The sequence below is a fragment of the Vulpes lagopus genome, chromosome 3 (assembly GCF_018345385.1).
Source record: "Vulpes lagopus strain Blue_001 chromosome 3, ASM1834538v1, whole genome shotgun sequence".
NCBI lineage: Eukaryota > Metazoa > Chordata > Mammalia > Carnivora > Canidae > Vulpes > Vulpes lagopus.
Window position 1 is genome coordinate 51,224,079 of NC_054826.1, and position 26,357 is coordinate 51,250,435.

Here is a 26,357-nt window from a genome sequence, read left to right on the forward strand (position 1 = left end):
ACTTGACCTACCAGCATAATCCAGGATAATCTTTCCATCTCCAGATCCCCAATTCATTCATATACCCAAATTTGTTTTTGCTAGGTAAGGTAACATATGCACAACTTCCGTGGATTAGGACATAGACATCTTTGGAGGCCATCATTCAACCAATCACAGTATGTGCATAATAAAACTGTTGTTTAGAAAAGCATGGGAGTGCCTTCTGAATTAAGATGTGAATGGTGAGAAAGACGTGGTGTGGGAAGAACAGATCTGGGAAAGTTCAAAGGGAAGCCACTGCAGTATTTTCAGCAAGGGAGAGACCCGATCTGACTTACTCTCCTGCAAAATCACTATCGCACTGAATTGTCACCATCTCCACACCAGGCTGTGGGTTCCCAGGGGGCAAGGACTGGCTGATCTTCATACCTGTACCTTCAGCACTCGGCCCAGGCCTGCCACAGGGTAGGTGCTGAGTGGCTAGCAGAATGAGCCTCCTTGCCCCTCATAGCTTATTTCCCTTTGGTTCATCAGGCCAAACCTTTCGCCTAGATTCTGCCCATCAGCATCATGACAGCTTTGCCACAAAGTACCACATGAAATCCAGTGTTGATGGTGCACGGTCTTCTAAGAATCCCAAGCCTTTATATCTGTGTGATTGGTACGAGACATCAAGATCCGACCGAACCTAAACAGTTGGAATTCTGGACTCATGCGTGGGGCTTCAAACTAACGCACTGACCAGGTGACCCAGGGCAAGTTCCCCAACCTCCCTGAACCTCAGCTTGCATCTGTAAAATGGGACCAAGGTATAGTAGTCTAGTCTGATCTTCCCCTCTTATACAATGCCCAGCACTCACAGGAAGCTCACACGTTTGGTCAATCCCACAAAGATTCCTTTCTACAAACAGGGTAAGAGGGCAGAAACTCGACTATGCACTTCAGCCACCATTATGGATACAGACCATCAAAGATGTTCAATATACAAGCATAGGCCTGATCGTCTTCAACCTGAACTCCATGGTGCCATCTCATTTCAGGAGAGAAACTTTTCCCCAAATTAACTTTAATCCTCACTCTGGGTACAGTTGATGACCACGTACAAATGGGCCTGTGCCCAGTCCAGATCTCCTTTGGGCCTCAAGGACATGCTCAGATGTTTTGACAGATTCCTTGCCTTACCTGTGCCATTGCCTGACCTGTATCCTAGCAGCCTTACCAAGAAGGTAAAAGGAAACAAGCTGAGCTTAGTAACTTGCTCTTGGCAAATCCAAGGTGGTCCCGGTGACCACTGTTCCTTTTAGATACAACACTTCTTAAGAGTGATTTAATTTCCAGAAGAGGGACTTGGTGATGCTCCGGCTGGGTAAATTGTACCCAGTGACTTTGTTGATAGGCCACTGCTGGCTGGACGGGCATACTTTCATACTCTGCCTGCTTCTTCTAAGGGCTGAAAGACTGAGGTGATGGATGCCTTGAGTTCAACAGCTCACGGCCCCATTTGAGCAAAAATTCAAACATGTAAACTGCTAGTAAATTTGTAAATCATTAAATAGTTTTAAATTTAGTGTCCCTAAATGCTAACAATGGGCAAGGTCTATAAATGGGCACTAAAAAATAAGCGTTAATTATTTCTTTGTCCAATTCCCGCTCCCTTTCTCCCTTTCTCCACTGTCTTCTTTATAACCTTATAACCCTCCCTTTTGCACACAATGTGGTTAGCTCAGGCACAGGGAAAGCCTCATAAGGTAGGAAGACTTCTATTGTACACAGATATAATATGAACACCTACATAATAACAGCCGCTGTTTACTGACCATCCACAATGTGCCAGGCATTTTACAAATGTCAACTCAGTTCTCATAAGCTATAGTATTATTATGTACATTTCAAGGATAAGCAAAACTGTGGAGGTGAGGTAAGATGGCCAAATTCTTCCAGAACAAGGATTTGAATCCAGGTCTATCCAAGTCTGCCCTACTCAGCAGGCCGCACTACTAACCAGTATGAACCAACATCACCAAGCCCAACACCTCCCTCCTTTCTCTCCAACCCCACCTCACATTCCACCTGACCACCTCCTCCACATCCCAGAACACGGATGCCACCTCCGCTCTGTTCCAAGCTGAAGCACCTCTTCTCACATGCCCCTCCCCCACAGCCACACCCTCTGTATTCAAGACTTGCACTGAGCCCACCTCCTCTCCATCCAATCCTCTCCCAGCCTGCTCTGCTAATAGGAGCTTTACCCTCCTCCTCCTCTTACTTCCCCCACTGGTGTGCACAGCTCTGGCTTACGCTCCGCTTGTCCACTTGCACACACAGCCATCACGGACCCAAACAGACTGCAACAGAAAGCAGATGGGAGTATTTCTCCTCTGAACCTCCCATCACGTCCAAGGGTGGCAGATAGGTCTCCTCTCTTCACAGCACCTACTTCTGGAATGACGGATGTGGCTCACTCAGCTCCAGCATTCAGAGCCACGAAAGCTGACAGACTGCTGACATGTCTCTGCGGCCAGCCTCTGTGGATTCCCATTAGAGGCTACTCCTCCCCGAGGAGAAGGGATGTGCTAAGCATCTCCCGCACACCAGGTGCTGTGTTAGACCCTCTTTACAAATATGTTATGTCCTTTGGTTCTCCAAACCACCTAAGGAGAAGAGGATTTATCATCTGCACTTTATGGGATGATGCAAGTGGGCTCAGGGCAATCACTGCTGGAGTCAAGATTCAAATTCCGTTCTGCTCACCTATGAAGCCAGCCCTCTTTTCACTGTACCGCACTGTCAGAGGGAGCAAAGGAGGTAATACTTACCTACCCGCATATAGGTGTTGCTGAGTGTGCAAGGCACTTCTAGGTGTACGATCTCTACTCCCCTTCTGAAGGATAGGACTCACCTTTTAACTCTGTTCATGGGCTTTTCTTCCCCTTCCAAAGAAGGAAGACATTTTCTGGTCCCTTTTGTGATTAAAACCCTTAGGGAGTAAAATACATCTTGGAAACAGGAAAGGGAGTATGGGGTTTATCTACCCCACTGCTGGTCATTCTAAACTAAAAGGCCACTGATATATCACACACCCTTAGCAGCTCATCACACACCCATACACAGATACACACACAGTCTTCACTCCAGAGCTCACAGAATTGAACTCTTCCTGATTCCCTTTTTTGGATCTAATTACATCTGGTCAATACTCCCTGCACTAGCCTCCCAATCCACTCCCAGGACACCTGCTCCCCGTCCCCACAGATCAGGGTAGGGAAATAATCCTCAAGGCACACACATATACCTCACAGGATCTTAACATCTGGCAGGTTTCATCCTTCCCTATTACCTAATGCCATGGGGGAACCAGAATCGTAGCACCAAATATACTATAATCTTAACTATCTATTTCTCAGCCTTACTTGTAACTCAAGTCTACATAGCAATGGGTCATTGGCATAGCAAATCCCAAACTTTCTTTACCAACTATAGCCTAACTCAGAGCAGAACTCATCATCCACTTCTGATTTGCTAGTGTTTAGAACTGTATTACATGGCTGGACTGACATCAATTGCTAGGTGACCATGACTGGTTCCCTTCCTGCTCTGAATTAGACAACTCACTCAAACCACAGGGGCATCAGGTCTGGGACAAATTATGCATTTCTCCAAAAGGAACCCAGCTTCTACATCTCCCCAGGACTCTGAAATCAAGACACAGAAATGTTGTGAGCAAGGCCCTGAGAGTCAGCAAACATTGCCACAAGCTGGAGCTCTTTCCCCACAAATCAGTGTTTCCTGTTGCTACAAGTGTCCCCCTAGTTGAAAGCAGCAAATCTCTTAGTGAAAAGTTGAGTGGATCACTACTTTACACAAACCCAGAGGAAAAAAGTCTACATGGATCAAGGGAGAGGGAACTGATCAAATACTAAGATCTAGACTAAACCTTGGTGTCTGATTCCAATGTTAAAGGGGCTATATAGAGAAACATAGCAGCATCCACAGGAATGACAGACAACCATAAAAATAAAGATCAGTGCACCACAGTTTGCTCCTAGTGACACGAACACTGAACTTCTGACATAATGAGGTAGCATGCTGGTTTACAACTAAAAAGAACCATCTTCAGGGAAGGTCATAGGCAGAGCCTGTTCTGGGCGCTGAAGGAAACACTACTGACTGAACCTGAAGAGTGGACTCAACCAATCACTCATTAAGTTGGACTAAGAGTCAACTTCTTAGAGCCAAGGTTTACTCATTTGTAAAATGGGAATGGCAAGTGAAATAAGAACAGCCGTTGTCAATAGAAGGCATGTGGACCTCTAAGCAAACCTAGATTTAAATACTGTCACTTAATGAGTTAAATTTCCTAAAGTAGTAAAATGGTGATAACACCCAACTGCAGGAGGGTGTTGCAAAAACTGAGTAAAGTGCTTATTACAGTACCAAGCCTAAGAAATATCTAATAATTAAAAATTTCTATTAAGACTTACTGAGTGTTTATAATACTGCTTAACATGGTGCTGAGCATTTTGCATGTTTTACCTTATCATACTTGATTTGTCTACTCTGCAAGATTTGTATAAACATGTTTGTGTAAACATGTTTCTATACATAAATAAGACAACAGAAAAACTCCTAAAAGGATACACACAAAAATGCTAATAGTGGTGAGTGTCTCTTGGGAGAAAAATACAATTTTTTCTTTTCACCTACTTGCTTTTTCCAAAATTTTCTATGAGTATCATTTAGTGAGGTGTATTTTTATGTTTTAAATCCCAAAATACATTAAAATACAATGAAAATCAAAAACTGCTCACAGGTAATTTCCTACACAAGCCACTTCTTTTGGAGGTAAGAGCTAACAAAAGTTCTGTTTTCCCTGAAGAACGAGCATGTGCCCTGCTTTTCAGTAAGAATTGACTTATCCCTTCTTCACTTTGCCGCCAGGGGGCACAGCCAAAACTTTAGTTCAATCATTCAGTCAGGTTCTCATTTTTTGCATATTTCTATTTTAATTTCCCCAGTCTCGCCTTCCTATTCTTATCTATTATGTCTTATTCTGATTTTGGATTTATTTATATTTTATTACTTTTCTCAGTGTTATATCATAAATGTAGTCTATAAATCCTTTGTATATTAAGGTGAGGTATACATACACACAAAATGAAGACTTTAAGGACTGCTATTGCCCATACACTTCAGGCTGGGCATTTCATAGAATACATGCTGCATTTCACAGAATTCTTGGTTAGGACATTAAATGACAGAATTAATTACAACCTCTAAATTTAATTTGAGATTTTTTTTTTAATGCAAAACTGCAACATCTTCCAATATGAGCAACAATAACAACACAAATACCGTTAACTTTTAAAGTCTTAGAAGTCCCATAAAGTCATCTTTATTAAATGCTCAACTCGAAAAATTATATACATTTCTTTTTACTATAAAAAAATCTCCATTCCCATCTCACCCTTCCTCACTCACTCCCCCACTCAAGGTAGGTATTGTCCAAGCAGAAGCAAACCCAACAAAGTCTACCATATACCAAAAAGCAGAGAAGACAGGAGGTCCCCAGAGGATAAGATATGCTGATGTTATCGTGCAGAGCCCTCCTGCAGGGGAAAGAATGGGAAAAGCTCACAAAACAAGAAGGGAACTAGAATAGGGAAACTAACAAAGCCTTGTATAATTTATACCAATTTACAAATACCTTAGGTGTCCACCAACTCCAAGAAAACAGACCAAACTAATACACAAAGGAAGGCCTCTGCCAGGGCCCCCTCTCCCTGAGGTCCTCCTATCAGGAGTCATTAGGAAGCCCAAACAGCTTCACAGTTCCTGCTTCCCGACTGCTGTCATATTTGCCATCTTTGTCATCACAGGCAAACGCCAGCAGAGGCCTCTTGGGGTGCCAAGCCACGGTGAAAGTTGGAGACTCACACTGCACCTCCCATAGCTTGTCTCCTATAAAAATCAATATAGGGAAACCAATCAATACATTAATAATAAGAAACCATATTCATTCAGTACTTGTCTACATTAAATCATTTAATCCATTTTTTAAAAGATTTTATTTATTTATTTGAGAAAGAGAGAGAGAGAGCATGAGCTGGGCAGGGGGGGGCAGAGGGAGAGAAAGAGGCAGACACCCACTGAGCAGGGAGCCCGATGCAGGGCTTAATCCTAGGACCCTGAGATCATGACCTGAGCTGAAGGGAGACACTTAACCAACTGAGCCACCCAGGTACTCATCATTTAATCCACTTATTAACCCTGCAGGATAGGTACAATTATTATCCAATTTTATAGAGAATACTGAGGCACAGAGAGAGCACAAACCAGTAGGTGGCAGAGCAAGATCTGAATGTAGAGCCTATGGTCTAAACATATTCTACACTCCCGGGGAAAACAGTAACAGCAGTTAATATTTGTTGAGCACCTCCTAAGAATCAGATGGATTATATTTTATTTTAATAAAGGATAAATACAATACAGCAAGGCAAGTAATGATTTTAAAGCCCTTTTTACAGGGACGCCTATGTGGCTCAGCTGTTGAGTGTCTACCTTCAGCTCAGGGTGTGATCCCAGGGTCCCCGGATCAAGTCCCACATCGGGCTCCCTGCATGGGGCCTGCTTCTCCCTCTGCCTGTGTCTCTGCCTCTCTCTCTCTCTCTCTCTCTCTCTCTCTCTCTCTGTCTCTCATCAATAAATAAATAAAATCTTTAAAAAAAAAAAAACCAAAAAACTCTTTTTACAGAAACAGGTGACTGAACAGTTAAGTCATACCTCAAGGAAGCAACAAAGTCAGCACATGAAGTCTGTTTCCAAAGCCACAGATCTTTCTGCTAAATCACAATGCTTTGCAAATCGATTTTTTTTCCCCAAAAATGTCATTCTTCCTACTCGTTGAAATTAAGTATGATTCTTCTTTTTTTTTCTTTTTTTTTTAAGTATGATTTTTCTAAAGCCATTATTCCTTTAGTCCTGCTTTACATTTTTTTCAACTTTAGGGTTAAGATTAATGTAGTAAAACATTAACAATGTGGTGCTAACGATGCAGGATATATCAAATTATATACTTCAAACTAGACAACAATACAGTAAATAAATTATATTTCAATAAAGCTGTTTAAATATATATTTATATACATTTAAATATATATTTATATACATTATAAATATATATTTATATACATATATGTGTGTAGACAGAGAGATTCTTTCTGTTAAATAATCCAATTTCAGGGACAGTTAACCACTCTTCATGATGCTAGTATCTGGCAGTCTAGCTTTATGTCTGAGCAAATTTTTGTATTACACAAACATAAGAATTAGTTTCAGAGGCTGCTACTCCCCCTTTTACTCCTTCTTAGGCCTTTAACTCCATCATTTGTCAAATCATTTGGGATTGTTGACAATAAAGAAAGTTATACAGTTCAAGAAAACCAGAGTAGACATAAAAAGGCCTTCTAAAACGTTTCCTAAATAACCATGTGGCTTCATAAACTTTAACATCTTGACAGTTTAAAAAAAAAAAAAAAAAAACATCTTGACAGTTTTATTGGAAAGTTTAATCTCTGAATGATAAACAAGGTGCTATCTGGGTGAGACTGACATTACTACTCCAGACCACTGAAGTTCTAAAAGACTCAGTGCAGTATATATGGTGTGTGACTAAAAAGCTGAAAGTGGACTGTTAAAATACATGCTATCAGAAATAAAATTAATTCTTACTTTGTTTTACCTTTAACCACTAAAAATACATAAGACACAAAATCTCAATATACGATTCCAATTATACATAGTATAGTGTGTGTATATACACACACACAAAGATGTATAGATATCTATATATAAAATATCTTCATAGATATATAAATATCTATATATTTAAAGAAGACTGGAAGGAAATATACTATGTTAGGAATTCACTATCTCCAAATTATGGACCCATGTGACTGTTAATTTCTTCTTTATATATTTGTCAGCATTTTCCAAATACTCTATTATATGCATATATTATTCTTATTTTACAAACTAATATACAAAGCATGCTTATTGCATAAAATTCAAATAGTGCAAAGGCACAGAGCAGCACTAGGCAACAGAAACTTTTGTGATGGAAACATTCTACATCTGCACTATCCAATACAGAAATCACCAGCCTTATGTGACTACTGAAGTCATTAAAATGAGCCTAGAGTGACTAAGGAATTAAATTTTTCATTTTATTTAATTGGTTTCAGTAATAGTAATTAAATCATAATTTAAATTAAAATTTATCTTCTTCTAGTCTTCTAAGTCTGAAATAAATTCTTTCAAAAGTCTTTCTATGAATTTGGCTTTAGTGTTTTTATCTAAATGGGAACATAATACGCATTGACTGGCTACTTGCTTTGCTCATTCAGTAAAATGCCTTACCAATCTTGCATTTCAGCACATATAGACCTATGTTTTTCTCTTGGAACACTGTAATATGTATGTATCACAACTTATTTAATTAGTCTATCATAATGAAAATTTAGATATTTCCCTTTTATGTGTAAAACAGTGCTATAAATAAATTGTGCTTCCCTTTGATAATCATCTGACTTTTAATTTTTAGCCTAGGTTACAGAGAAAAAATTTAACGTTAAAAGTATTTGTCTGAACCACTTAGAAAAGTTAATACAGCCATCTGTGATATATTCCTGAAAGACTGATTATATGTGAACTAAATCATATTTTAGGGGCACCTGGATGGCTATGATAGTTAACAGCCAGCTCTTGATTTCAGCTCAGGTCATAATCTCAGGATCCTGGGATCGAGCCCCATGCTGGGCTCTGCCCTCAGCAGGGAGTCTGCTTAAGGATTCTCTCCTTGTCCCTTGTCCCCTTCCCAAGCTTGTGTACTTTCTCTCTAAAATAAATAAATAAATCTTAAAAAATGAAAAGTCAGGGGCACCTGGGTGGCTCAGTGAGTTAGGCATCTGCCTTCAGCTCAGGTCATGATCCCAGAATCCTGGGATCAAGCCCTTCACTGGGCTCCCTGCTCAGCAGCAAGTCTGCTTCTCTCTCTTCCTCTGCTGTTCCTCCTGACTCACGCTCTCTTTCGCTCACGTGCACGCTGTCTCTCTCTCTCTCTCTCAAAGAAATAAAGAAAATCTTTAAAATTAAATTAATAAAATAATAAAATAAATCATATTTTATATGTATTAGGTGAGGTAGACAAACTTGCACAAAGATGACATGGGAAAAACAGGCACATGCAACAACCCTTCTGTAAGTGGTTTGGTCCTTCACAAAATGTGAACACCTTGGAGTCAGTCAGCAATCCCACTTCACTGGTTTACCCCAAAGGATGACCTAAAATGAAGTCCATGAAGAATATTTCTCACAGCACTATTTATAATGGTGCAAGGTGAGAAACCACCAAAGAGCTGGGCAAGTAAAGTATCTATAGGCAATACTGGCAGTTTAAGAATATACTGATATATTCAGTAGAAATCTAAAATGCATTAAATGTGGCAGTGGAACTCAGCCATCACCATGTTAAGAAGCTGTAACATTCTCAGGTGTGCCAGGCATAGCCTGGAGCAAGAGACTATCCATACATCACACAACAAAGGTGACACAAAGGAGCTTTGTATCTTTTTTTTTTTTTTAATTCTATTTATTTATTATGAGAGAGAGGCAGAGACATAGGCAGAGGGAGAAGCAGGCTTCACACAGGGAGCCCAACATGGTACTCGATCCCGGGACTCCAGGATCACACCCCGGGCTGAAGGCAGCGCTAAACCGCTGAGCCACCAGGGCTGCCCAGGAGCTTTGTATCTGAGTGGCTGGACAACACTCACCATAATGTTATCAACGGTAACATTTTTAAATTGTAGAATTTCAATTTTTTACTTTATTCTTTGATGTTTTATATACAGTTTAAATTCCTTTACTAAAGTATCATCTATTTCCAAAAACAATAAAGCTATATTACAAAATAAATCTGAGGGTAAAGCACAGAAGATGGCATCCTAAGCTCACCTCCTCCCACAGACACACTGAGGCAACAAGTGTGTCTACTGCATTAACTCTGAAAATGATCTGAAGACCATCAGAAGAGACCTTCCACAGCTAATCACAGAGAGAAGGCCACACTGAAAGGGTAGAAAGGGTGGAGACATGGCCAGGAACCAAACCCCTGGTGCAAATAACCACAAACAGGAGTGCCATCACAAGCATGGAGGAGTGAAAGGATTCCACAAAGGGCAATTCCACAAAGGGCAATCCTGGCCCTAAGAATCTACATTGGGAAGACAAGTTCCCATAATGTCTGGCTTTGAAAATCAGCAGGGCTTAACTCCAAGAGCTTTAGAAATCAGTGGGCTTAACTCCAGTTGAAATGGAGGGCAAAAGAGCCAGCACAATACTAAGTATCTCAGCCAGAGACAGCACTGAAGAAGCAGCTTGAAAAGCACCTAGGGTATACATGAAGGAGACGTACTAATTTTAGGGTGTGTGCAGAAGGGCAAACATGCAGATTTCTCCAGGTATAAAAGAAGTACTGGTGGGTGCCATTTTTCTTGCCCTCCCTGCGTCTAGATAGCTAGATGCTTGCAGAAGCCAATTCTAACACCCTCTACCTACCTTGTTAGCAACACATGCCATGCCCCAGTATTACCCTACCACCCATCCTATCCAACCCACTGGCCTCCGCAGGTACCCCTCCAAAGTGACTCCTGCTCTGGGGGACAAAGGAGATAACCCTACACACCAGCTTGCCCACAGTTCCTACAGCTGGGCCTCTTAACTGGCTGCACAAAGATCAAGCCCTGCCCTTCTATGTACCTGCAGCTGTCGCAGAAGCTAATTACACACAGCTAGGCTGAATGCCAGCCTCACCCACAATTAAGGCCATAGCAGCTGCAGCCAGGCCTCTCAACAGCATGGGAGGAAGCAACCCTGCACAGTGCTCCTGCAACAGGCAAAGCAGGTCACTGCAGCCAGCTGGGCTGAGGGTCAGACCCACCCATCAGCATGCCCATAGCAATCACAGCTCAACCACAGCAGGCAGCAGGAGGGTGCACTCAGCCCACACAGGGGACAGCCCTAGTGTGCCTGGTTCTAGTGACCAACGCAGATAAGTCTACAGGGCACCACAGGGCCTCTTCTATGTATAGCCACACTTTCAAGGTCAGGAGATATAGCTGACCTACATAACACATAGAAATAAACACAGCCAGACAAAATGATGAGACTAAGGGATATGTCCCAAATGAAGAAACAAGACAAAATTACAGAGAAAGGACTAAACAAAATAGAGATAAATGATATGTCTAATAAAGAGTTCAAAGTAATAGCCCTAAAGATACTCAACTGGACTTGAGAAAACAGCTGATGAACTCTATAAGAATTTCAAGAGATAGAAAATGTAAAAAAGAGCCAGTCAGAGCTGAATACAGTAATTGAAAAGAGAAATACACTAGAGGAAATCAACAGCAGGTTAGAGGATGCAGAAGAACGGATCAGAGATCTTGAAGACAGTAACAGAAACCAACTAAGATGAATAACAAAAAAGACAAAAAAAATAATAAAAGAATAGGTGAAGGAACCTCTGCAATACCATCAAGCATGATAACATGTACACTGTAGGAGTCCCAGAAGAAGAGAGAGGAAAGTAAACAGAAAATTTATTTGAAGAGATAACAGCTGAAAATATATCCTGAATCTAGGGAAGGAAACACATCTAGATCCAGGAAACAAAGAAAGCCCCAAACAAGATGAACCCAAAAAGGTTCACACCAAGGCACATAACAATTAAAATGGCAAAAATTAAAGATAAAGAGAGACTCTTAAAAGCTAAAGAAAAGCAAATAGTCACATGCAAGGGAAAACCCCTAAGGCTACAGACCAGAAGGGAGTAACATGAAATATTCAAAGAGCTGAAAGAAAAAAACATACAGCCAAGAATACTCTACCTGGCAAGGCTATCACTCAGAGGTGAAACAGAGTTTCCCAAACCAAAGGGAGTTCATCACCACTAAACCAGCCACACAAGAAATATTTAAGGGAATTCTTTAAGTGAAAAAGAAAAGGCCATAATCGGAAGAAAATAATGAAAGGAAAAAATATCACTGGCAAACGCAAATATATGATTAAAGTTAGTGGACTAATCACTTATGAAAGTTAAAACACAAAAGCAGTAAAGTCGGTTATGTCTATAAAAATTACTCAAGGGATACACAAAATAAAAAGATACATAATATGGTATACACATAAAATGTAGAGGGGGTAGCAAAAATTCAAAAATTCTGCTTCTTAGAATGTGTTCAAAATTAAGCAACCATCAATACAGACTGCTACACACATAGGATGTTATATATGACCCCTATGGTAACCACAAATCAAAAACCTATAATAGATATACAAAAAGCATTAAGAAAAAGTAATCCAAACATAACATTAAAGAAAATAATCAAACCACAAGGGAAGGGTGATGGGCATTAAAGAGGGCACATGATATGATGAGCACTAGGTGTTACACTATATGTTGGCAAATTGAATTTAAATAAAGAAAAAACAATTAGAACCCCAAGGGAAGAGAGCAAGAGAAGGAACAGGGAAGAACTACAAAAACAACAGAAAACAGTGAACAAGGGCAGCCCTGGTGGTGCAGCAGTTTGGCGCCGCCTGCAGCCTGGGGTGTGATTCTGGGGACCCAGGATCGAGTCCCACATCGGGCTCCCTGCATGGAGCCTGCTTCTCCCTCTGCCTGTGTCTCTGCCTCTCTCTCTCTGTGTCTATGAATAAATAAATAAAAAATCTAAAAAAAAAAAAAAAACAGTGAACAAAATGGCAATAAATACATATCTATGAATAATTACATGTAAATTAACTATGTGGTCCAATCAAGAGACGCAGGTTGACTGAATGGCTGAAAAAACAAGACCCAACTATATGCTGCTTACAGGACTCACTTCAAACCTAAAGACACATACAGACTGAAAGTGAGGGGATGGAAAAAGATATTCTACACAGATGGAGCTGAATAAAAAAGCTGGGGTAAAAATATTTTTATCAGACAAAATATACTTTACAAAAAAGACTGTAGCAAGAGACAAAGAAAGGCATTAAATGATAAAGAAATCAATCCAACAAGAGGATGTAACAATTTTAAGTATCTATGTACCTAACATAGGCACTAGGAACACCTAAATACATAAAGTAACATAAAGAAACATAAAGTAACATAAAGAAATATAAAAGGATAAATTGACAGTAATACAATAACAGGGGACTTTAACACCACACTTACATCAATGGATAGATAATCCAGACAGAAAATCAACAAAGAAACAATAGCTTTGAATGTTACATTAAACCAGATGGACTTGACAGATACATACAGAACATTCCAACCAAAAACAACAGAATACAGTTTTTTTTTTTCTTAAAGATTTTATTTATTTATTCATGAGAGACAGAGAGAGCGAGAGAGAGAGAGAGAGAGAGAGAGAGAGAGACAGGCAGAGGAAGAAGCAGGCTCCATGCAGAGAGCCCGAAGTGGGACTTGATCCCAGGTCTCCAGGATCATGCCCTGGGCTGAAGGCGGCATTAAACTGCTGAGCCACCCAGGCTGCCCCACATTATTTTCAAGTGCACAGGAAATATTCTCCAGGATGGATCATATATGGTAGACCACAAAACAAATTTCAATGAATTTAAAAAGACTGAAATTTTATCAAGCATCTTTTCTGACCCACAGTGATATGAAACTAGAAATCAATTACAAGGAAAAAAAAACTGGAAAAAACAGAAACACACAGAGGTTAAACAACATGCCACTGAACAACCAACACATCAATGAATACATTAAAGAGGAAATCAAAAAACCCATCAAGACAAATGAAAATGGAAACACAACAATCCAAAATCTTTAGGATGCAGCTAAAGTAGTTCTAACAAGAATGCTTATAGCAATACAGGCCAACCTCAAGAAACAAGAAAAATCCCAGATAAACAAAACAACCTTATACCTAAAGACACTACAAAAAGAACAAAGCCCAAAGTTAGTAGAATGGAAGGAAATTAAAAGAATTAGAGCAGAAATAAATAAAATAGATACTAAAAAACATTAGAAAATATCCATGAAATCAAGAGCTGGTTCTTTGAAAACATAAATTTGATAAACCTTTACCAGACTCATCAAGAAGAGAGAGAACTCAAATAAATGAATTCAGAAATGAAAAATAATAACTGACACTACAAAAATACAAAGGGTTATATGAAAATACTATGAAAAATTATATCCAAATTGGGCAACCTAAAAGAATGAATAAATTCCTATACACATACAATATTCTAAAACTGACTCAAGAAGAATGAGAGAATTTAAACAGACCAATTACTACAAATGAAACTCAACTGGTAATCAAAAAACTCCCAATAAACAAAAGTCCAGATGGATTCAGAGGTGAATTCTATGAAACATTTAAAGAGTTAATACCTATTCTTCTCAAACTATTCCAAAAAAAAAGGTGAGGAAAAACTTCCAAATTCATTCTATGAGCCCAGCATTATCCTGATACCAAAAACCAGGCAAACACACTACAAACCAAACAAACAAACAACTGCAGGCCAATATCCCTGGTGAACATAGATGCAAGAATCCTCAACAAAATATAGTAGCAAATCAAATTTAACAATACATTAGGGATCCCTGGGTGGCGCAGCGGTTTGGCGCCTGCCTTTGGCCCAGGGCGCGATCCTGGAGACCCGGGATCGAATCCCACATCGGGCTCCCGGTGCATAGAGCCTGCTTCTCCCTCTGCCTGTATCTCTGCCTCTCTCTCTCTCTCTCTCTCTCTCTCTCTCTCTGTGACTATCATAAATAAATAAAAATTAAAAAAAAAAAAATACATTAAAAAGATCATACACCATGATCAAGTGGGATTTATTCCAGGAATGCAAGTATGATTCAATATTTGTAAATCAATCAATAAGAGAAAGGCAAAAACCATATGGTCATCTCAATAGACACAAAAAACAAATTTGACAAAATAAACATCCATTCTTGATAAAAAAAAATTCTCAACAAAATGGATTTAGAGGAAATATACTTCAACATAATAAAGACCATATACGAAAAACCCGCAGATAACATCATACTCAATGGTGAAAAACTGAAAGCTTTTCCCCTAAGATCAGGAGCAAGACAAGGATGCCCACTCTCACCATTTTTATTCAACACAGTCCTGGAAGTCCTGGCCACATCAATCAGACAAGAAAAAAACCAAAGGCATCCAAATTGGTAAGGAAGAAGTAAAACTGTCAGTATTTGCAGATGCTATGACACTATATACCAAAAACCATAAAGATTCCACAAAACACTATTTGAATAAATGAATTCTGGGGTGCCTGGGTGGCTCAGTTAAGTGTCTGCCTTTGGCTTAGGTCATGATCCCAGGGTCCTGGGACTGGGCCCTGGTCGGGCTCTCTGCTTAGCAGGAAACCTGCTTTTCCTTCTCAAACTCTCTCTGTGTCAAATAAATAAATAAAATATTTTTAAAAATAAATAAATTCAGCAAAGTTGCAGGAAACAAAACTAATACACAGAAATCTGTTGCATTTCTATACACAAAAATGACGTAATAGAAAGAAAAATTAATAAGAAAACAAACCCATTTACAATTACACCTAAAAGAAAAAATCTGGGAATACATTTAACCATGGAGGGAAAAGACCTATACTCAGACATTGAAGAAAGAAGTTGGGATCCCTGGGTGGCGCAGCAGTTTGGTGCCTGCCTTTGGCCCAGGGAGCGATCCTGGAGACCCGGGATCGAATTCCACATCAGGCTCCCGGTGCATGGAGCCTGCTTCTCCCTCTGCCTGTGTCTCTGCCTCTCTCTCTCTGTGTGACTATCATAAATAAATAAAAAATAAAAAAATAAAAAAAAAGAAGTTGAAGATGTCACAAATAGAAAAATATACCATGCTCATGGACTGGAATAATTAATAGTTAAAATGTTCACACCAACCAAAGCAATCCACAGATTCAATGTAATCTCTATCAAAATACCAACATTTTTCACAGAACCAGAATAATCCTATAATTTATATGAAATCACAAAAGACTCTGAATAGCCAAAGCAATCTTTGAGAAAGAAGAACAAAACTGTAGGTATCACAATCCCAGTTTTTAAGATATACTACAAAGCTATAGTAATCAAAACAGTATGGCACTGGCAAAAAAATAGACACATGATATATCAATGGAACAGGATAGAGAACCCAGAAATAAACCCACCCCTATATGACCATTAATTAATCTACAACAAAGGAGAAAAGAATATGCAATGGAGGGCAGCCCGGGTGGCTCAGCGGTTTAGCGCCGCCTTTGGCCCACGGCCTGATCCTGGAAACCCGGGATCGAGTACCATGTCGGGTACCCTGCATGGAGCCTGCTTCTCCCTCTGCCTGTGTCTCTGCCTCTCTCTCGTGTCTCTCATGAATAAATAAATAAAATATTAAAAAAAAAAGAATATGCAAAAAAAAAAAAAAAGAATATGCAATGGAAAAAAGTTTCGTCAACAAATGGTGCTGGGAAAACAGGACAGCTACATGCAAAAAAATAAAATTGGACCACTTCTTACACCATACACAAAAATAAACTCAAGATAGATTAAAATGTGAGATCTGAAACCATAAAACACCTAAAAAACAAAGGCAGCAACCTTTTGGACATCAGCCTTAGCAACATATTTATGGATATGTCTCCTCAAGCAAAGAGAAACAAAAGCAGAAATAAACTACTGGGATTACACCAAAATAAAAAGCTTTTGTGTAGCAAAGGAAACCATCAACAAAATAAAAAGACAACCTACTGAATGGGAGAAGATATTTCCAAATAATAAATCCAATAAAGGGTTAATATCCAAAATATATAAGATTTATATGCTCAACACCAAAAAAAAAAAAAAAAAGGTAAGCTAATTAAAGAGTGTGGTGCCTGGGTGGCTTACTCGATTGAGAGTCCAACTTTCGATTTTGGCTCAGGTCATGATTTTAGGGTCCTGGGATCAAGCCCCACATTGGGCTCCATGCTTACCAGGGAGTCTACTGAGATTCTTTCCCTCTGCCCCTCCCTCCACACTCTACTCATGCTCTCTCTCTCAAATGGGTGAATGAATCTTTAAAAAAAAAGAGACAGAAAATCTGAAAAAACATTTTTTCCAAACATATACAGATGACCAACAAACACATGAAAAGGTGCTCAGATCACTGATCATCAGAGAAACACACATCAAAATTACAATGAGATACCACCTCACACCCATGAAAATAGCTAGTATCAAAAAGATAATAAAAAACAAATGCTGAACTGGAGGGTATTATGCTGAGTGAAATAAGTCAATCAGAGAAGGACAATCATCATAAGGTTTCACTCATATGTGGAATGTAAGAAATAGTGAAAGGGATTAAAGGGAAAGGAGGGGAACTGAATGGGAAAAATTAGAGAGGGAGACAAACCTTGAGAGACTCCTAACTCTGGGAAACAAACAAAGGGTTGTAGAAGGGGAGGTGGCCGGGGGATGGGGTAACTGGGTGATGGGGACTCAGGAGAGCACTTGATGGGATGAGCATTGGGTGTTATACTATATGCTGGCAAATCGAGCTTAAATAAAAACAAATGTAAAATTAAAAAAAAAAATGTTGGTGAGGATGTAAAGAAAAAAGAATCCTCATACGCTACTGGTGGGAATGTAAATTGGTGCTGCCACTATGGAAAATGATATGAAGCCTTCTCAAGAAATCAAAAATAGAAATACTATAAAATCCAGTAATTCCACTACTGGGTAATTACCCAAAGAAAACAAAAACACTAATGCAAAAAGATATGTGCACCCCCACATTTATTGCAGCATTATTTACAATAGCCAAGATATAGAAACCACCTAAGTGCCCATGGATAGATGAATGGATAAAGAAAATGTGTAGATAGATAGATAGATAGATAGATAGATAGATATACACACACACACAGTAGAATATTAAACAGTCATAGAAAAAGAATGAAATCTTGCCATTTGCAAGAACATGGGTAGACCTAAGGAATATTAAGCTAAGTGAAATAAATCAGACACAGAAAGACGAATACCGTATGATTTCACTTATACATGAAATCTAAAAAACAAAACAAGTAAATAAACAGAAACACATTCATAAATACAGAAAATTGTTGGGTGTCAGAGGGGAGAGGGTTTGGGTGATAGGTGAAATAGGTGAAGTGATCAAGAGGTACAACTTGCAGTTATAAAATAAGTCATAAAGTACAGCAAAAGGAATATAGTCAATAACGTTGTAATAATGTTGACAGTGACTACATTTGTTGTAATTAATGACTAATGCACTTAAGTGTCAAATCACTGTCGTACATGAAACTAATATAATACTATATGTCAAATATACTTTAATAATAAAAAAATTAATTAAAAATAAGTAAATCTGAGAAAATTCTCTGTAAAATGTATACTCTCCTCCCATTTTTCTATTTTCAAACTCTGTTGGTTGTTTTTAAAGCAAATTACATGTATTTTGGTAATTCCTAAAATTATTTTGAAAAATATGCATTTAAAAAAAATATATGCATTTTTTTAAGTTCACATACAGGCAAAATATAGGGAAAAAGTATACCACAACACTAAAAGAGATTGTATTTAGAGGTGGGACTACAGGTGACACTTTATTCTTTCTCCTATTTTCCATATTTTAAAAATGTCATCATAATAGAGGAATTAACAGTTAATAAAATGCAAAATATTTTCCTAAATCACTTTCTTTCAGACCCGCCCCTTTCTCAACTCTTTGCTCCCTTATGCACCTGACTATAACAGTCATAATAAACAAGCCTGTCCTAAGAAGAAAATTCATTTATGCTAATGCAGGTGTAGTAGTAATGTGAAGATGAAAACACACGACAGGAAAAGTCCTGATGGCTGCAGATGACAGACAGAAGACTCATTACAGTAGTGAAGGTTTCAGTTACCTGTCTCTACTTCAGCAATGTCAATAAAATGATCTTCTGAAGCTGAGGCCAGCATTTTTCCATCATGGCTAAAACTGAGGGTCCTCACAGGCCAATCCAGCCTAATAACAGAGGAGAAAGAGGAGATGTTAGAATAACCCAGTAAGAGAAGGGCACAATTTCACCCAAAATGTAATCAAATTAATTTATCCAACAAGGAAAGTGCTGGCAGAACCACTTACCTGGAAAAGCACCGAACACACACCAACTCATCCACATCCCAGAGGCTGACCAAGGCATCTGCACTTCCTGTGGCAAAGTACTTCCCCATGGGGTCAAACTTGATACAGATGCAGTTGGAAGGATGGGCATTGATGGACTGCACAGGCTTCAGCTCTGGGTAGCTGAGAAACAAGACAGACCGCAATTAAACTAGGGGAGGGGACTATGGTCCTAAGATGACAACAGGAGATACTGAAGAAGAAATCAAAGACAACAGAACAAATATCAGACTGCAAGTAAAACAAACTTTCCTGGACTTAAAAAAAAAAAAAATTAGATTATCATCAGGCTTTTCTGACACTAAGACTTTATGACAAAAGAAAATGGGGATAATATATTTAAGATGTATAAGAAAATATGAATCAAAGATTTTCATGTACAGCAAAATTGACTACCAATTATAAAGAGCTCAAATACTAAGCAGCATAATTAAGTATCTATAAGTTTAATAAGCATATAAGTTATAGTAAATATGAACTCAGGGAATACTGTCCATGAACCTTTCCTGAGGAATCTAAAGAATGAACTGTGACAATCAAAATGACTAGAGACTAATCAGCATAAGACTGGTGATGAGTATTACATATACAGCCTCTTGTAGAAACTATATATGTAAAAGAAAAGCATAGTATATTGTAGCTCTATACTCTGACAATATATAGTATTAAGTATTTTTTTTAATACAGAAGAATGAGGAAAGCAATGCAAAAAACAAAATTTACTATTTTAAGTAATCACATTGGTGGCAGTAGTGGTAATAATGTTATTCTGAGATATCTCTACATATAACATGGATAAATGTAATAAGAAACTGTGGGATATTCTATTTCTATAAATCCCTTGTGTCCCTGAGAACCAGAATACTCAAATACTCAGTTTGGAAGGAGTTATTTATAATATAGAAGATGTTTAGTAAAATTCCACTCATCTTGAATGTTTTTTTCTTTTCTTTTTTCTAAAGATTTCATTTATTTATTCATGAGAGACACAGAAAGAGAGGCAGAGACACAGGCAGAGGGAGAAGCAGAATCCCTGCAGGGAGCCTGACGCAGGACTCAATCCCAGGACCCCGGGATCATGACTGGAGCCAGAGGCAGATGCTCAACCACTGAACCACCCCTGTGTTCCTCACTCTTCTTGAATTTTAATTGAAGTCATCAATATAAATTCACAATGCACATAGTTTATTTTTTTTTTTACAATATACACATATAATTCTTTGCTCTGTCCACTAGAAAGGTCTAGAAATAATGACCAAACCATGAGAATGATAAATGCTTCCATAGCTCCAATATCATTTTCTCATAAAAAGAACCCAGCGATTCTTAGAGGAATTTCTGATTAAAGGTCTGAGGCAGAAAACATACAAGATGAACTCAGATATCCTGTCAGACCAGAGAGCAACAACCTGAAGACTACTAGGATTATGTAAAAAAAAATGACTCAGGAATCAACCTGAAGAGGCTCCCATTAGCTAAAGATGGGATAATTTGAGTTTCTATTAAGGATAATTACTCCAACAGATTGAAATACATCTACCATGCTTAAATATATGAGTTTATGAGTCTTAAAAATACAACCTAGCTCATCATTTTTGGAGGCAATAGAGAACTAATTCATTATCTGATGACAAAGGGAAAGAAGCATTTATCCCGCCTTTTCTAAGTAAACTATATTCTTAAGTAACCAAATAGTTGATAAGAAGTATCTTATATTCCAACAAATAAATTAGCATACAAAATTAGTAAAATCGAAACTAGGAGAATCTCTGCAGGTTAACAGCCTAGCTTTCCAACAGCTATATTATAAATAAAAGAAGGATGAAGAGCAACTTGGTAGTTTAACAAACTTAAAAGACACTGATTTTTTTTAAACAGATGAAACCAGAGTATCTAGAAATGCATACTTGGTAGCTAAAACTATAAAGAAATACTATAAAAATCAAGATAGTGCTTCCTTTTGAGGAAAGAGAATTATGACTAGGAAAAATACATAGACAGATTTCTGGGATGGCCAGCAAATTACTATTTCTTGACCTGGATGGGATTACACAGATAACAGTTCATTAAGGCATAAATTGTTTTAAGTGGCTTTCTGTATATGTTTTATTTTCTAATAAAAAGGCTTTTTAAAAAAACTAAAGAATCCCCACTTGAATAAAATTCAAGTTGCTAAGCACAGAATTCCAGCCTTTTATAATCTGGTCTCAGATTATACTTCAACTTTATCTTCCCATTTTCAGGCCCTCTCTTCAGACACCTTATCATCCACCATTCCCAGCAATTCTGACCTACCAACTACTTTCCATATAGAATACGCTCATTCACACCTGTTTTGTCCATTGTATGACTGCCTTGTGCTGATTCTTTAAATTCTACTCAGCTTTCAAGGTCAAGCTCAGAAGCTGCCTCCTTCAATCCTCAACTCCCACAGTCAATCTAAGTTTCTTTCCTGGGATGCCACAGCAAACTCTCAGCCTCTCTTCAAGAACCTATTTTATACTGCCTTGCACGGCCCATACAGAATAGCAGAAAGAATAGAGCCCACAGACCTGAATTTCAATTCCAACACTCCATTCATTTACAGAATATTTACTGAGATCCTAACTCTGTGTACCAGGTATTAAAGTAAGCACTAGGGATTCAATGGTAATATGTGGTCCCTACATTCATGGAATTTAGAGTCTAGTGGAAGATATAGGTAAGTAAACATGTAATTATAATAAAGAATGAGAAATGCTTCCAACAGGAAGTACATAAAATAAGCTTCTAACCTGGAAAGGTAGGAAACTGATGAAGATGGCTTCCCGGAGAGAAAGTGATATTTAAGGAGAGACTTTACGGGTACAAATTAGCCATAATTCAAGGTGCACCTACTTCCAGTGCTCAATAGTTGACTAGTGATTTAACCTCTCTGGATCCCAGATCCTCATCTGTCAGATAAGACTCATACTATCAACCGCATAAAATTTCTCTAAGGACTCAGTAAATATAAGGTGCCTGGCTCAAAGGTGCTCAACGGAGGTTAGGATTCTTTATTACCATGTGTCCTTTAAGCTCCTTCAGCACATCTAATTCATCTCTGTATCTAACACAGCACCCAGGGCAAAGATATGACAGTCCCTAAACTACAACCCCCTCACCTGAGAATGTTGATACAACCATTGCCATTTGTCAGGAAGAACATGTTATTGTCATTATTCCAGGAGATTTCATTTACTTCAAACTTGAACTGCTCTTCCGCCTTAGAACGGTGTGTCTTGGCATCAATAAAGGTCACCACATCATCCTTGTTGCCTACAGCTATGGTCTGCCCATCAGGACTCCAGCAGATATTTATATTCTCCCCTAGAAACCCAGATATAATCAGTAAGATATTGTTAGCCCAAAATCCTGCAGAAGTTTATTTTTTTTTAATCTGACAAAGACCAGAGCTATTATCTCCAAATTCCATTCACTAAGGTCAGAATCAATAGAAGGGAATGGGCAGCCTGGGTGCCAGGTGGCTCAGCAGTTTAGTGCCACCTTCAGCCCAGGGTGTGATCCTGGAGACCCCGGATTGAGTCCCACATCAGGCTCTCTGCATGGGGCCTGCTTCTCCCTCTGCCTGTGTCTCTGCCTCTCTCTCTCTCTCTCTCTATGTGTTTCTCATGAATGAATAAATAAGATCTTAAAAAAAATAAAATAGAAGGAATGACCACTTACTCACCAATTATGAGTCCAGAATATTCATCTACAAATTTCCCGCTGTGGGTCCTCACTATAATTCTCTAAAGAACACATTATTATCCCCATTCTACATATGAAGATATGGAAGATATGAGAGATGAGCCAAACTGTCAAAGCAGTGAAATAAAAGAGCCAAGATCTAAACTAGATTTGACTCCAATGCCTGATTCTTTTTTTATTTAAGATTTACTTATTTATTCATGTGGGAAACAGAGACAGAGGCAGAGACATAGGCAGAGGGAGAAGCAGGCTCCCTCCCAGGACACCGGGATCACAACCCAAGCCAAAGGCAAATGCCCAACCACTGGGCCACCCAGGCGTCCCCAAAGCCTCTGCTTCTCAGACCAGCATTCCCCAAACTCTGGTCATTTATATGCCACTTTCACAAATTTGTTCTATCCACGTTAACAGCTATATTTCTTTATTCAAGATTTTTCTTAAAATTAACTTAAAAAATTTTTAGTTAAATAAATTTAGTTTCCATTTAGTAATAAATTTTATGGGCTAGTTCTTTTTTCCTGGTAGGCATTAAAATAAACACACAGCCGACTTTTAATGTTCATCCACATACCACCTAAATCATTCATGCATCACCAGTTGTCTACTTGAAGAAAGCACTGTAACATTCCACCTCCACAGACAAGACTTGTCAACAAAGCCCAATGGACCACAGTGAACACATCGATTAAAAATTTCATCAACTTGGGATCCCTGGGTGGCGCAGCGGTTTGGCGCCTGCCTTTGGCCCAGGGCGCGATCCTGGAGGCCCAGGATCGAATCCCACGTCAGGCTCCCGGTGCATTGGAGCCTGCTTCTCCCTCTGCCTGTGTTTCTGGCTCTGTCTCTGCCTGTGTCTCTGGCTCTGTCTCTCCTTCTATCTCTCAAGAATAAATAAATAAAATCTTTAAAAAAAAAAAAAAAAAAAATTTCATCAACTTTATCAATTCTATGATGCATATATTTTCACACTTAATTCTTTACAACGTATCTTAAAATGCATCAAGATGCATCTCAAAAGTTTTGGTGGATCATGGTTATCTAGAAACTTTTCTTTCTTAACAACACATAAAACGTCGGTACACCTTATAATCTGTGACATGTTAGTCGATAAAATATAAGTGGCCTCAAGGTTTATAGGATAATACCTGGTAGAGAATAGATTCTACAAATGTACTGCACAACCCCCAGGTCATTTTCTCCCAGACCTCCAAAACTATTCATTCCAAGATCAGCCATTCTAGCCTAGCAGGAGTTTCCCAAATTCTCCATACATCTGCACATGCAGCTCCCTCCTAGAGCTGCCGCTCACTCCTCACTCACCCACTGGACCCCGGACCACTAAATCCCAATTAGCTATTCTAAGAGTTTGCTCAAATTTTGTGAGATCTTGCTTGTCTCCACAGGCAGACTAAGCACTTCCATTCTTTATGATAGTCACAGAGAGAGAGAGAGAGGCAGAGACACAGGCGGAGGAAGAAGCAGGCTCCACACACTGGGAGCCCGATGTGGGATTCGATCCCGGGTCTCCAGGATCGCGCCCTGGGCCAAAGGCAGGCGCCAAACCGCTGTGCCACCCAGGGATCCCCGCACTTCCATTCTAGATATCCATCTTGTAGACATCTCCAGTATAACATGAACCATATTAGGGTTTTAGGCCCTAGGAGCTGGAGATTGTCATATTCAGCCCAGGATGTCCCCTACCTAACACAAGGCCAAACACAGAGAAGATGTTCAGGAAATGCTTGTTGAATTAAATTACTAAAAGTAGCTCATCTTCCTATTGCCCTCTCTCTGAAGAGTCACCTTTAGTGTTCACAGTGGCAATGCATTTTGTAGTCCTCACGTCCCAGATGCGAATGGTTTTGTCTCCCGACGCGGTGACAAAGAGGTCAGGATTACTTGGATGCCAACAAAGCTGGTCCACACTATCCCCATGTCCCCGATAATTGTTTTCTTTGACCTGAAAGAACAGAATCCAAATGTCACCTTACACTTAAGTACCTGCCTCCACATGTAACTTCTCAGCTTTATTTAAACCAAGGCACCTTATGCCTAACAAAGACAATTTAAAAGAAACCAGTCCTTCCAAGTTCCTTCCCCAAAATTCTTCCCAATATCCCCTTCTCTTCCTTTCCAATCATTCTGAATTGTTCTGAGGTTTGGATTCCACATGAACGCCCTTACTCTTTTGCCTTCCCTGGACTTCCTCCTTCTTTCTGGTTCTCCACACTTACTCTACCACCGACGTTCCCGATTTTCTTGCTCACTCCCACAGGAAGTGCTATTATTTTCAAAGGGGCCCACCACACCCTCATGGGGACCCCACCACCACCACAGACCCTAGCCACTCCTCACCACCACACAACTCCTTCCATCACTCTCACGCACCCTCACCTCACTCCAGTCCCGTCCACCACCAGTCTTCATCCTGTCCTAGCCTCCACTCCCCGCTCATCTTCACAGCTCCTTTACTGCCACACTCCCTCGCACCCTCACCTCCCTTTTACCACCACCATCTTCCTCTCCACCACACCCCCCAGATCCCCAAGCACCACTCTGGTCACTCCAGCACTCTACCGTGCACTACATATCCCCCTTAGCCCCACACCCGTCCTCTCCCCAGCCCCACACCCGTCCTCTCCCCTCGCCTCCACCCCCCTTTCCGCTCCCACTCTCGCGCTCAACACCACACCTCGCTCTACCTCAGCCCCTCTCTCTCCGGCCTGGACCGGTCAGCTTACCAACCGGTCCTTCTCCAGTAGGAAAACGCTGGCCGTCTTGTCGAAAGACCCCGAGGCCAGGCGACGCCCGTCGCAGCTCCAAGCCACCGAGTGCACCTTGGCGCTGTGTGCAGGGAATTCGCGCGTCTTGCTGTGGCCGCGGAACAGCTCCTGCATTCCCAGCACGTAGCGTGTTGGGCCACTGGTCACTGAGCACCAGGGAGCCATTGAGCCAGGACCACTCTGGCCCAGCGCCGAGGGCCCCATGGCCGCCGCAGGGACCGCCATGGCGAGCTCCCAGTACCCCGCGTCGCTACCGCCGCTTCGGTGCAGTCAGGCCTGCCGCCGCCGCTGCACGCATGCGCCTGGAAGAACGGCTCGCCCCTGCACAGCCGCAGTGAGGGCCATCCGGGAGGGGACTACAAATCCCGGCATGCAGCGCGCGCTCCCTTTTCAAATAGTAATGATTAGGATTTAAGTTTCCTTCATAGTTAGTGATTCTGAGCTTTTGAGGGCATATTTCCCCCTTATCTACTGTCTGGTAGATATATTTGTATCCCTGTTTAATTAAAAAAGAAAGCCAGGGATCCATGGGTGGCTCAGCGGTTTGGCGCCTGCCTTTGGCCCAGGGCGTGATCCTGGAGGCCTGGAT

At 40.0% G+C, this 26,357-nt stretch overlaps 1 protein-coding gene across 1 annotated transcript; it reads right to left on the reverse strand.

The window, feature by feature from the left end:
- Window positions 1-5,260: 5,260 nt before the first annotated feature.
- Window positions 5,261-26,065, reverse strand: THOC3 (THO complex 3). The gene is made up of 6 exons (XM_041746890.1): window positions 25,727-26,065; window positions 24,789-24,945; window positions 22,400-22,604; window positions 19,218-19,379; window positions 18,997-19,097; window positions 5,261-5,940 (listed from the first exon to the last, which is right to left on the reverse strand). Exons 1-6 carry the CDS (start codon window positions 25,991-25,993, stop codon window positions 5,777-5,779), a joined length of 1,056 nt encoding a protein of 351 aa, XP_041602824.1. The 5' UTR covers window positions 25,994-26,065; the 3' UTR covers window positions 5,261-5,776.
- Between the last annotated feature and the right edge of the window lie 292 nt (window positions 26,066-26,357).